This window comes from Haliotis asinina, chromosome 8 (assembly GCF_037392515.1).
Source record: "Haliotis asinina isolate JCU_RB_2024 chromosome 8, JCU_Hal_asi_v2, whole genome shotgun sequence".
In the NCBI taxonomy this organism is placed as follows: Eukaryota; Metazoa; Mollusca; class Gastropoda; order Lepetellida; family Haliotidae; genus Haliotis; species Haliotis asinina.
In genome coordinates this window covers 2,559,473-2,571,542 of record NC_090287.1, presented here as the reverse complement: position 1 = coordinate 2,571,542, position 12,070 = coordinate 2,559,473, and the positions used below count along the sequence as shown (strand labels likewise).

Here is a 12,070-nt window from a genome sequence, read left to right as displayed (position 1 = left end):
GTTTAATCTATATCCCTATAAGGTGACTTGAAATGTAAAGTATGTTCTTGAAAACTACTTGTATCATAACAAACGAGAAACAAGATATTGTAAGATTTAATACTTTCAAAGGTCCTCTTATCATTGGAGGACCTCTTCACATTTTTGTGAGGACATGCAATTTGGAGATAAAACCCTACAAAATTCAATAGTGTTTTTCTCAAAGGCACTTGTTAAATATGATGAAAGAAGCAACAGTTAAATGTTTAGATCCAAAGGAAACAAGGGCGTGGTATTGTAGATTGCCTGTCAACATCACCTTCATTAAACTCCTTTTCCTGACACCTCTTACTGATTCTGGAATGGGATACTTCTGTTTACAGATAGTTACATACAATCTCAAAGGTTGGTTTTAAATAAACATTAAGTATGTCCATATTTCCCGTGTTTTGGAAGTCTTTGGCTTGGCTCTGTGAAGACGACTTCAGTTTCAAATGGTTTCAAGTAGGAACCTGTGGTGGCTTGTGAACACATTTATAGCGTGGGAGACAGAACCACATGTTCAGCATCAGAGCTGTCTTTGTAGTGTAGCCACAGTTACTGCCCAATAAGTGGATCCTGCAGAGGGAGGGTGCTTGAGGACTGTGTCACTGCCAGTACAGTTGTAAACCTGTAACACAATGTTCTTATTGGCTTCAAAACTTGCTTTGGAAAATAAAGGAAAAGGTTAAACCAGTGATAATGATCATTTGATTATTATCGTTGCTCTCTCCCTCTACATCCCCATACTCAGCAACACTCCATCTATGCCACCAGTTAGTGATCCAAGCACAAGCTAGGCAGGAAACAATCTCAATTATCCATATGTCCTGTATGAATTAAAAGAATTATTTTTAAAAAAAAACAATATATTCTTTTTCTTTCCCAAATGCTATAAAATCAGGCAAAACTCCAGTAATAATTTGCATCAAAAATATTATTTTTTTGCAGTTTGTATGAGAAATTGCATTCCCAAATATATCATTTGTTATGTTTACCTTTAATTGATAAATCATTTGTATGTTATCTAGAAATAGGAAAGGTGTTTGAGACTGTGTCAATCATGCAAGCAGTGATTGTAAAGAAATACTGAATTTCTGTACATAAAATAAAAGCCATCTTGGATGTGGTGTTATGTTTGGGTGTATAACTTTACCAATGGAAAAAAAGAAATAAAATGAAAAAAAATATTTGGGTATATATTCGAATGAAAACTGAAAGAATTAGGTGTATTTTCTGTTCATCCTGTGATGTTCCCGTATTAAGTATTAAGCATCATTGCCATACGAGGAGACTTACATGAGGTGAGGATCAGGTGGTCCAACAGGCTGACTTGGTTGATCAATGTCATTACATCTTATCTAAAAGTCTTGATGCTATAGATGTCAATCACTGGATTGTGCGGGTCATGACTTGAATATTCACACACTGCCATGATACAGCTGGAATATTGGTCACATTGGAGGAGTGACAAACAAAAGCATTTTTCAAGGTCATATAGATAAACACAGTTTTTTAAAAGGAAAAAAACACAAAAATACAGAGAAACCTAAAAGTCAGGAGGATTGCCTACAGAAAGATAAAAGAAAGCTTTCAAACTTATTAAGACTGTTTGTCTGTGTCTCATTTAACTTCCCCATCTGCTTCAAATGAAAGTACTGAAACTCAATGCTGAAAGATAAATATTTATGTCATCTCTGTTTAAGGCAATCACTGGCATTTGGGTTAGGAGTTTTCCTTCTTTTATTAGAAACAAAAGATTCTGCGATGACTATATCGCATGTTTATCATCACTCTGGGAGAACTTTTGTTAGTTTTTCCAGCATCATATTGCATCTTTAATTGAACTCACAGTCTCGGGAGATTTTGTCAGGGCTTGAGAGAATCCCCCATTAGGACTCTCTCTGGTGTGTTTGTTGAAGGACATTATCACATAGTGATTGCAAGGTTTATGTGGGAATTATGATGGAATCGGAAACTCTTGAAGGATGTATTATCTTGGATTTCCAGAGATAAAATTATGGCTGGTGTTTGTTTCAAGATAGGTGGAGCTGTGTGAAGATCTATGTTTATTGTTTTCACATCAGCGTTATCAACATTTTCCTGGAAGTTTCGCAATGTTTTACATATATTTATTTTTGTGGTACCATTTTTCATGTAGTATGTTTAACAGTCTGGGAAGGGAACACATTTGGAACACTTGTTAATAAAATCAGATATAATTATCTCTACATATTTTGAATGTTTCCATCATCGTTATACTTCTGAAACAGTGTACTGGACACAAGTGCAAAGCTCTTGCCTAAAAATCAAAATCATTTGCTTGAAGATGTTGTTTTTAAAGTCTCTTGTCAAGGTCCTAGATCAGGCAAGGTTTTGTGTAGTCAGAAAGAATCCCCTGCTTCTGAAGAAATGAAAGAACATCCAGGTCTTTCAAAAGACTTGAGTTCATCTGTGCAGGTTGTTTGGTATTGCATCCATAACCTTCCAATATAAGATGTTCCTTGTATTGAGTAGTGTACCTCAGAATAGGAAGTGAGTCCTTAACACTTGATTAATTTTGCTTTAGTAACAGTTTGGCTTTGAATTTTAAGTGGCTTAATGAATTCGCTCTTAAACTCTTGTAGAGACAAATGATAATCACATTGTGCCCATCATGTTGAGAGAATTGTCGTAACAGCTAAGAAGTCTCATACTGAAGAGGAATGCTTTAGCATTGTGGTTTTTGCCAATTTGAAAGGTTCTGTTTAAGGGAGGTTCCTCTAAATCTGGGGTAGCCTATTGGATAAAGTGTTTGCTCCTCAAACCAAAGACCTGGGTTCGATTCCCCACATGGATACAATGTGTGAAGCCCATTTCTGGTGTACCCCACCGTGATATTGCTGTAATATTGTTAAACATGGTGTAAACGCGCACGCACGCACGCACATACACACACACATACACTGACCCACTCTCACTCACTCCTTCGAATCTGTTTACAGGTTGTTTGGAAGTTAAACAGTACAGATATTCACAGGTTCTTTTAAGCAATATATATTACTTTTATGCTAAAGTAAACTGACTCACATGTTGTTTTCAGGTGGTTGTCACTAATCAAATTACAACACGGTATGGCAGATCAGATGCAGTGGTGGACAGTGAGCTTGGTACGTGTTTCAGGCATAATGTACACATATTGTTTATAAACAAGGACCCATGCAGAATAGGTGGGACAGAACCTCAGTACACCATACCTCAACTTGCAAGGTTCCATGGTAGAATTCTCCCCCTGCACCCAATGCTCGACCCTCGATAGTAAAATGGGATTTGTGCTCAGTAGAAGACAAACAATGCATGACTCATTTAGTTGTTAACTGAAAGATCCCAGTTGTATCAGCAACATAGTAAAGTTTGAAATGACTGAAAATTGAAATATAACGTAAATATATAAATCAAACCCCAGTAGATGGCAGCAGCAGTTTGATAGAAGAGGGAGACAGGAGCTTCGTGACAGCAGCACTAGGCAACACATGGAGTCACAGTGTCAACACAAGGCTTATTCTACAGTACCTGGAAGCTGGGCGGAGACAGGTAAACAGACTCATTACACAGGTCATCACTTAGCTAACACAAAACATTTCTAAAACGCTTTCTAGTGGTTTCTCATGGACATGGGGTTTTTTTGTTGCGAGAGTGTATTTTCCGTGATTTGGGTTGTTATTAATTATTATTGCGGTTGTTGTAGTTGGGTCACAATATTTAAGGTTTTCCTACAGAGAATTATTTAAGCGGCACGCCTCTAAAGCAGTACTTTAGAGTTACCTCCCTTTGAAAAACATAAACACGAGACCACTGCGATTGTTCTAGAGCTTTCCATGTTTGTGGCGATGGTCGTAAGTGCTTGAACGATGTAGAAACTATGACAGTATATATAAATGCTACTTGCCGTGTTGTCGATGGACACAGACACATTTACTGGAGTACACGTCATCAATATCCGTCAACGCCTGATCTACATAGCCACTGCCTGACCGCTCACTGTGTTACATTCTGCGTTACTGTTTCTCACTATCATATCAAGACTTTGGTGAGTTTGCTATATATTTTGTGAACCAAACGCCTTGGATTTTGTCTCATTTGTACTGTATTTGAAATTGGTATTATGAAATTGACTTGTGACTTTGTATAACTTGCTCTCTTTGCTTAATAATACAATATTTGAATGTTTTAGACTTGTCTTTGTTCTGTTTTGCTGGTTCACAGGGGATTTCCTACGCCTTTTGTCACGGCAAATTCTTAACCGTAACATTTTTATCCCCCGGCATGTAATATGGGGGTATATAGTCGATGCCTGATCTGTCCATCCGTCCGTAATCAGTTTGATTCCGGAGCATAACTCAGAAACCATTCAATATTTTTAGACCAAACTTGATAGATATAGTATTCTCAGCCTATGGTTGTGCCTTTTGCTATTTACAGATTTTTGCCATTTATATATTCTTTGGTTTTTCCATGGAACATTTTGATGTTAGTCTTATGGTGGAGTGGGCCTCGTTTCCAGAGCAGAACCCCAAAACCGTTCAATATTTTTCTGCACAATGTGGTAGATGTACAGTCTGAACCTAAAGTGGTACCTTTTGCTGTGTACAGGTTTTTGCGATTTATTATCTTCTCAGTTTCCATGGAAACGTTTCAGACATAGTCTCAAATGTGCGAGGTGTGTTTTGTTTCCAGAGCAAAACTCAAAAACTATTCAATGTTTTTCTGCAAAACTTGGTAGATATATCAGTGAGAATCGGAAGTAGTGCCTTTTGCTATTTACAGGTTTTTGTGATTTCTTATTTTCAATATTTTTCTGCAATACTTGGTAGATATATTAATCTGAACCTATAATGGTGCCTTTTGGTATTTACATGTTTTTGCGATTTATTATTTTCTCGGTTTCCATGGAAATGTTTTGGACATAGTGTCAAAAGTGAGAGGTGTGTTTTGTTTCCAGGGCAGAACTCTAGAGTGGTGCTTTTTGCTACTTACAGGTCTTTGTGATTTAATATTTTCTTGGTTTCCATGGAAACGTTGTGGACTTAGTCTCAAAATGGAGGGATGGACTTCATTTCTGGAGCGGAACTCAAACACCCTGCAATAATTTTCTGCAAAACTTGGTAGATATATCAATTGGAACCGAAAATGGTGTCTTTTGGTGTTTACAGGTTTTTGTGATTTACTATTTTCTCAGTTTCCATGGAAACGTTTTTGACTTACTCTCAAAAGTGAGAGGTGTGTTTTGTTTCCAGAGCAGACCTCAAAAACTTCAGAATATCTGTTGCTAAAACTTGGCAGATATGTGTTGCAGACCCCAAAGTGGTGCCTTTTGCTATGTACAGGTTTTTGTAATTTACTATTTTCTCAAGTTTCCATGGAAACATTTTGGACCTAGTCTGAAAAGTGAAAGGTGTGTTTCATTTCCAGAGCAGAACTCAAAAACTTCTTAATATCTATCAATAAAACTTGGCAGATATGTGTGGCAGACACCAAAGTGGTGCCTTTTGGTTTTTAAAGGTTTTTGTGATATATTATTGTCTTGGTTTCCATGGAAACGTTTTGGACTTAGTCTCAAAATGGAGGGATGGGCTTCGTTCCCAGAGCACAACTCGAAAACCATTTCATATCTTTCAACAGATATATGAGACGGATCTTGAAATTGTGACATTGCTGATTACAGATATATGGCATTTATAATTTTCATGACTTCCATGGAAACAATTCAAACTTAGTGGACAGAAGGTCCAAACGAACCCAAAACATTCCCACAAACGCATCACTTGAAGACGGTGGCCAGCAAATCGTGAAAAACGTGCTTCACGCGAAGAAGCCTACATTGGTGTACACAGCCATTGAGCAAGGAGAGTTTAGATATGTTTTCGTTAGGGTAGCCACGCTGCCGTTGACTGTCTCACACACAGTGCCAAATCAGGGCACAAATATTAGAAGTCAAATAAGGACTTCAATTTAAACCGTATGGTGGTTCAGTGATCACATGAAGACCGTGTCGTGTATCATGTCAAATCAGGACATACTTGGAGATATAGTGACGTTGAAATATTTCGTTGATTCAAAGGTATGCAAGTAAAACTACATGAGCTTTGAAAATTGTTGAGTTATTTTTAAGTCTTCCACTGCTGCTCACTTAATCTAAAGAAACAATGAGTAACTCTCAGATGATTTGTCCTTTCAAACATATGGGGGCTGGGGGATATGTCATCTTCTGTTGACTCTTGTTAAAATGTTATTTTGAAACGATTCAAGTAACATTAAAACGTTATAGAGAAACAAGATCCAAACATTTACTCACCAACTTTTCAGAAACATTATTGAAACGTTGGCGAAGGATTTCAAAAAGTTTGATTGAAACCAAATCACAATGTTAAAAAATCATTAGTGAAACATTCTAAGGTTAAATTTTCCTGATAATAATTCTCCGTTCACCACATTAACTGTAAAATGATGCTTATGGAATTACACTTGTTCAAAAATATTTGTGAGAAACTTAAAGCCTTTGTGAACATTTTGTCGAGAGGAATAGTTTGTTATGTGTTTCAGTAGTATCACTTGCTTCTGTACTGTAATACTTACTACTTATCCAACATTGTATGGTAAATATAATTCCCTGTTTACTGCTGTGCGGCTTCTCTGGCAGACAACTCGCAATCTCATGTCAACTCAGAGGAATGTTCCCTGATACAAAATCAGACTCTGCAGGTAGCAGGTGGGAAGACTCGTCACACTGCTGGATGTAGAAGACTGTACCAGACGACAGTTTTCTGAAAGGAGGTATGTGTATTCACATTATTGTTCTTCAGTCAAGTTCTGTATCTAGCCTTGTGAACATGCATACTTTTATTTGTAACTGTATATATTCCTATGATGTTTTATCAACATATGTGCGATAGATATTACTTGTGGTATAAAATCTTTGTGACGTAATGTTAAAATGAGTGCTCAGTGTTCACAAGATCAAAATCAATAGTACAAGCAAAGTGAGATAGCCATTTATATAGATATGCAGAGTGGTCAATTAACAAATGCACATTCATATCCAAACTATGTCACAGTGTTTCAGTGTTTTCAAATATTGCAATGTAGAGTGCATGGTGATATCCACTGACAAAAACCTGTTGTCCTTAGACAGTCTGGTGTATCAGTGATGTACAGAAATTTGGGGGATAATATAATAATGGAGTCTGTGACTCCAGTTCCTTACTTTGTAGTGAAAACAATATGTCACTTCCCTAACAACTAGACCATGATTCCTCACAACAAATATCACCCCCTCATAAGTAAATATATACTGTGCGACTTAAGAACAAGATGAAGATGTGTCATGAACAAATACTTTTCAATAGAAGTTCATCCTGCCATTACAAGGCAAGTGATTTCTAACGTGGGCCATATGTTTGAAATACTCAATATTCATTTACGTAAAACTGTGGCACAACTTCCTAATGTAAATGATGCCTGTATTTTGGGGAAGTATCATATATAATCAGATGAAATCACTTGCACAATCTGACAGATTGTTTTTATATGTTTTATTTTATATAATGTTTGAATATGTTTTTATATAATGAATTATTTCCTACTGTATATGATTTATGATCTGTTGAGGTTGATTGATCTGTATTTATTTTATTTTAAGTTTTCGATAAGTACTGGTGGGAATTTGAACTCTTCAACATAGATTCAAGACACAGGAACTTTGTTTAACAGCAATTTAGCTTCATCAAAAGTGGAGTGACAGTAAATATTTATTTAACTTCTTTGTGTTTATTTCAGAAGCCAACATAGATGCAAGGAGAGTCCAGCAACAAATATGAATGACTATCCTCCATATGTATTGATGAAATAAAGTATTCTTTAAAACATGTCATTGTCTTGTTTTCATTTTCACTGTTGATAACGGATGAAATGATTAATAAATTTACTTATGCTTTGGATGGGCTTCAAAACACTTAGTAAACTAGCCTTGCAACGACATCTGAAGTTGACATGTCTCTACAATTGCAAGAGGGTTCAACCAAAACATATCTGAGACGTTTTGGAAACCTCATGAAAAAAATGTTTTCAGATAGTTTCTTGCCAAGGTTTCATCAAAACATAAAAACATAGAACGTAAAACAAAAAAATCCAAAAATTACGTTTTAAAATCTTTTTTTTTTAATGATATGGAAATGTTTTCAAAACATTTCTGTGTTAGCTGGGCATCAGGATTATCCTACAGATTATCTGACCTAGAAGATGACCAGAGACAGGTAAACAGACTAATTACATCAGTCATCATCAGGCTTATACAGGTGTACCTGGATGATGACTAGGGGCAGGTAAACACGTGTATGTATCCTTAGAACAGTTAAGAAATGTCATTTCAATTAAGCTTGTTTGATGTGGATTGTTGTAGGTGCTGGTAGCCAAGTCACCTGTTGCACCTTTCACATCCTTCATCTACACAGTGCAGAAGCAGGGCATTGTACAGGAAGGTAGGGTATTATTCAGGGAGGATTGAAGATTGTACAGCGAGGTAGAACATTGTACAAGAAGACAGAACATTGTTCAGGGAGGGTTGAACATTTTACAGGGAGGTAGAATATTTGTTTGAGTGGCATTTTAGAAGTTGAGGTGTACAAATAGGACAAATTGTTATGGGTAACAACTTCTTTATTGCGTGATTGCGACGTTTCGATACAGATTCTTGTACTGTTGTGAAGCAGGAATGATCCATAAAATCCAGAACTTGTATATATATATATATATATATATACTAATTAAAACAGTGAGATAACATAGTAAACAAAGAAATCACAATTGACAACCGGAGCAACATAATGCCATGATTGGAGAAGCAGAAAGCTGGAGAAGCCAGTAGTACACAAAGGATAGTGAATGGAAGCCAGACATGTACAAATAAAGGGGGTTACAATGAAGGAATTACAATGGAGAATGAGATGTTTATACAATTGATTGGGCTTGGTAGAGGAGTGCATCATAAGCAGATGGAATGAAATATCCTTGGGTCACGGATGATGGTGGGCTTGTGGCGTTTGATGTGAATGGTTTCGATGAGCTTGCATTTGGTGAAGTCCATTGTGTGGGCATTGTGTGTGAAGTAGAACATTGTGCAAGTAGACAGAACATTGTTCATAGAGGATTGATGATTGTACAAGGGGTAGAACATTGTTCTGGAAGGATTGAAAATTGTACAGGGAGAAGTGAACATTATACAGGTATGTAGAACATTGTACAGTATGGGCATTGTACATGAACAATGGGACATTGTACAGGAAAGCTGAATATTGTACAAGAATGTATATAGAACATTGTACCGAAAGTGTACACATTATTTGTGAAGAATGGGGCATTGTACAGGAAAGTGGAACATTGTATTGGAAGGACTGAACATTATTCAGGGAGGAGTGAACTTTGTACAGGTATGTAAAACAGTGTACAGGAAGTATGGGCATTGTATATGAAGAATGGGACATTGAACAGCAAAGTGGAACATAGTACTGGAAGGAATGAACATTGTACAGTGAGGAGTGAACATTGTACAGTGAGGAGTGAACATTGTACAGTGAGGAGTGAACATTGTACAGTGAGGAGTGAACATTGTACAGTGATGTAGAACATTGTATAGGAGGTATGGGCATCGTGTGTGAAGAATGGGACATTGTAGAGGAAAGTGGACCATTGTACAGAAATGTAGGATATTCTACAGGAAATATGGGCATTATATATGAAGAATAGGACATTGTACAGGGATGTAGAACATTGTACTGTCACATCTTCCTACATAACCTCTGTTCTAATACGACCCTTTCATGGTGCGAGTGTTCAAGACTTGTGATTGGAGGTAATCAGATTTAGTTGTGCAATCAGCAACCTTGTGTCAAAAGTGATCGTTCACAAGATCTCGGTAATTTCCAGATGCATCGTGAAAACTAGAACCTCTTCCAGAGCACGATACTCAAATGTTTCCTCTACACAGAACTCAGTCATGTTATATTCTTTCTCCACATTGCTTGCATTTGTCAAGTTGAATCTAGGTCGATGTAACACGTGTTCAGATTGCACAGAAAAAAGGGAAATAAATCTGTTACCATTTTTTGCCTTTAGGGGATTTTATAAGAACCGCCAAACATGGCCATATTAGAACAGTGGTTCATAGAAGATATAACAAGTAACCTCTGTGGGAAGAGAATGAGGGAGGAGTGGACATTGTACAACGAATTTAGAACATTGTACTGGAAGTATGGGCATTGTATGTGAAGAATGGGACATTGTACAGGAAAGCTGAATGTTGTACGGAGATGTAGAACATTGTATTGGAAGTATGGGTGTTGTATATGAAGAATGGGGCATTATACAGGAAAGTGGAACATTGTACATTGAAACATTACACAGAAAATGTGGGCATTATATGTGAAGAATGGAACATTGTACAGGAAAGTGGAATAATGTACTGGAAGGATTGAATATTTGTACAGGTATCTAGAACATTGTACTGGAAGCACTGGCATAGTATATGAAGAATGGGACATTGTACAGGGATGTTGACCTTTGTACAGGAAGTACAGACAATATGTATATGAAGAATGGGACATCGTACAAGAAAGTGGAAGATTGTACAGGGATATAGAACATTGTATAGGAAGTATGGACATTGTATATGAAGAATGGGACATTGTAGGGGAAAATGGAACACTGTACAGGGATATAGAACATTGTACAGAAGTGTGGGGATTGTATATGAAGAATGGGACATTGTTCAGGAAAGTGAAACATTTCACAGGGATGTAGAACATTGCACAGGGAGGCAGAACATTCTACCTAGGGAGAATGGGACATTGTACAAGAAGACCTGAATTGATGCAAATGTTGATGTTTTTAGATGATGGTGCTGGTCACTACCATGGAACAGATCCCAGCATGCAACACATCAGAGTCCGATCATCTCTTCCTATACAGATGCCCCAAGTCTGAGACTGCATGACATGTTGTTCGAACCCAGTTCCAGGGCTTTTGTGAACAACCACCTTATTAGAAAGCTGAACAGTGTCTGATGTCATTGAAAGCCAAGTGATGAAAGTGATGTAATATTATAGTGTTTGTGTTTGTAATAGTGTATGACAGTATATTTCAGAATAAATAATTTGTTCCAACTGTTTTAGCCTTTCTGAATGACAATACTATTCGTGGCTGATTAAGAGTTATTGTCTGCAGACACACCATGTGTTTTCGTCTGATGGTATCGTAGGTTATGCGTAACGTAACGTAACGTAACGTAATGCTAGATCTATGCTAAATGCATGCTCAAAGCACAGAGTGTAGGGAAGTTTGAGAGAGAAAAAACTTGTCTGAAAAGATGGTTTTAATGCTTGATTTGAAGGTTGATAGAGTTCCTGGGAGACAGATGATCTGAGGAAGAGAGTTCCATCATGAGGCAGTGGCAAAGGGAATTGAACGTTGTCCATAAGTTGTTCTGACTTTAGCCACATTGGGGAGTTGCTTTGATTCAGAGTGCAGAGAACGACTGGGGACAGAGTTGTTGAGTAAATCTGAGAAACAGGAAGGAACTTGATTGTTGAGGCACTTGTAGGTTAAGCTAAGGACATTACCAAAAGATTTTAAAATATGGTACTTGTTTGACCCTGCCTGGAGCTTGGCATTAACGGTTACAACAAGGGATGATCAGCTTGGAATCAGTTTAATGTGCCTGATTGGGGTATTCATGTGTAACTGTGCATGGTATCTGGGTGATCTGGCAGTACAAAACCAGTGTATGTCTGGGCTAGTACAAGCAGCCACTCATACACACGTCCTCATATGAGGAAAATAGTCTCAAGTACGACATAAAACCCCATCTGCCCACACCTCAGTTTGTACATGGCACCCTGGTGTGTCTGATGCCAAACATTAGCAACAGATGAAGGCTGCAAAAGGTGACTAAATCCAGCAGGTGGTCAAGCTCCATGTCTGGTGTGATGGTGTGTCGTTCTGGCCTAGTGACATGGATCAC

General features: G+C 37.4%; 1 protein-coding gene across 2 annotated transcripts in view; it reads left to right on the top strand.

Moving 5' to 3' along the window:
* LOC137293722 (DNA repair protein RAD51 homolog 2-like) overlaps positions 1-11,218 on the top strand; it is a 55,809-nt gene extending 44,591 nt beyond the window's left edge. The window contains exons 7-10 of one of the 2 annotated variants that reach the window (XM_067824431.1): positions 3,101-3,167; positions 3,467-3,591; positions 8,456-8,534; positions 10,943-11,218. In XM_067824431.1, coding sequence (XP_067680532.1) covers positions 3,101-3,167; positions 3,467-3,591; positions 8,456-8,534; positions 10,943-11,034 — 363 coding nt within the window. In that variant the 3' untranslated portion in view covers positions 11,035-11,218. Of the gene's footprint in view, positions 1-3,100; positions 3,168-3,463; positions 3,592-8,455; positions 8,535-10,942 lie in introns of both variants that reach the window. The other variant, XM_067824430.1, reaches the window with a different exon arrangement.
* The last annotated feature ends 852 nt before the right edge of the window (positions 11,219-12,070 follow it).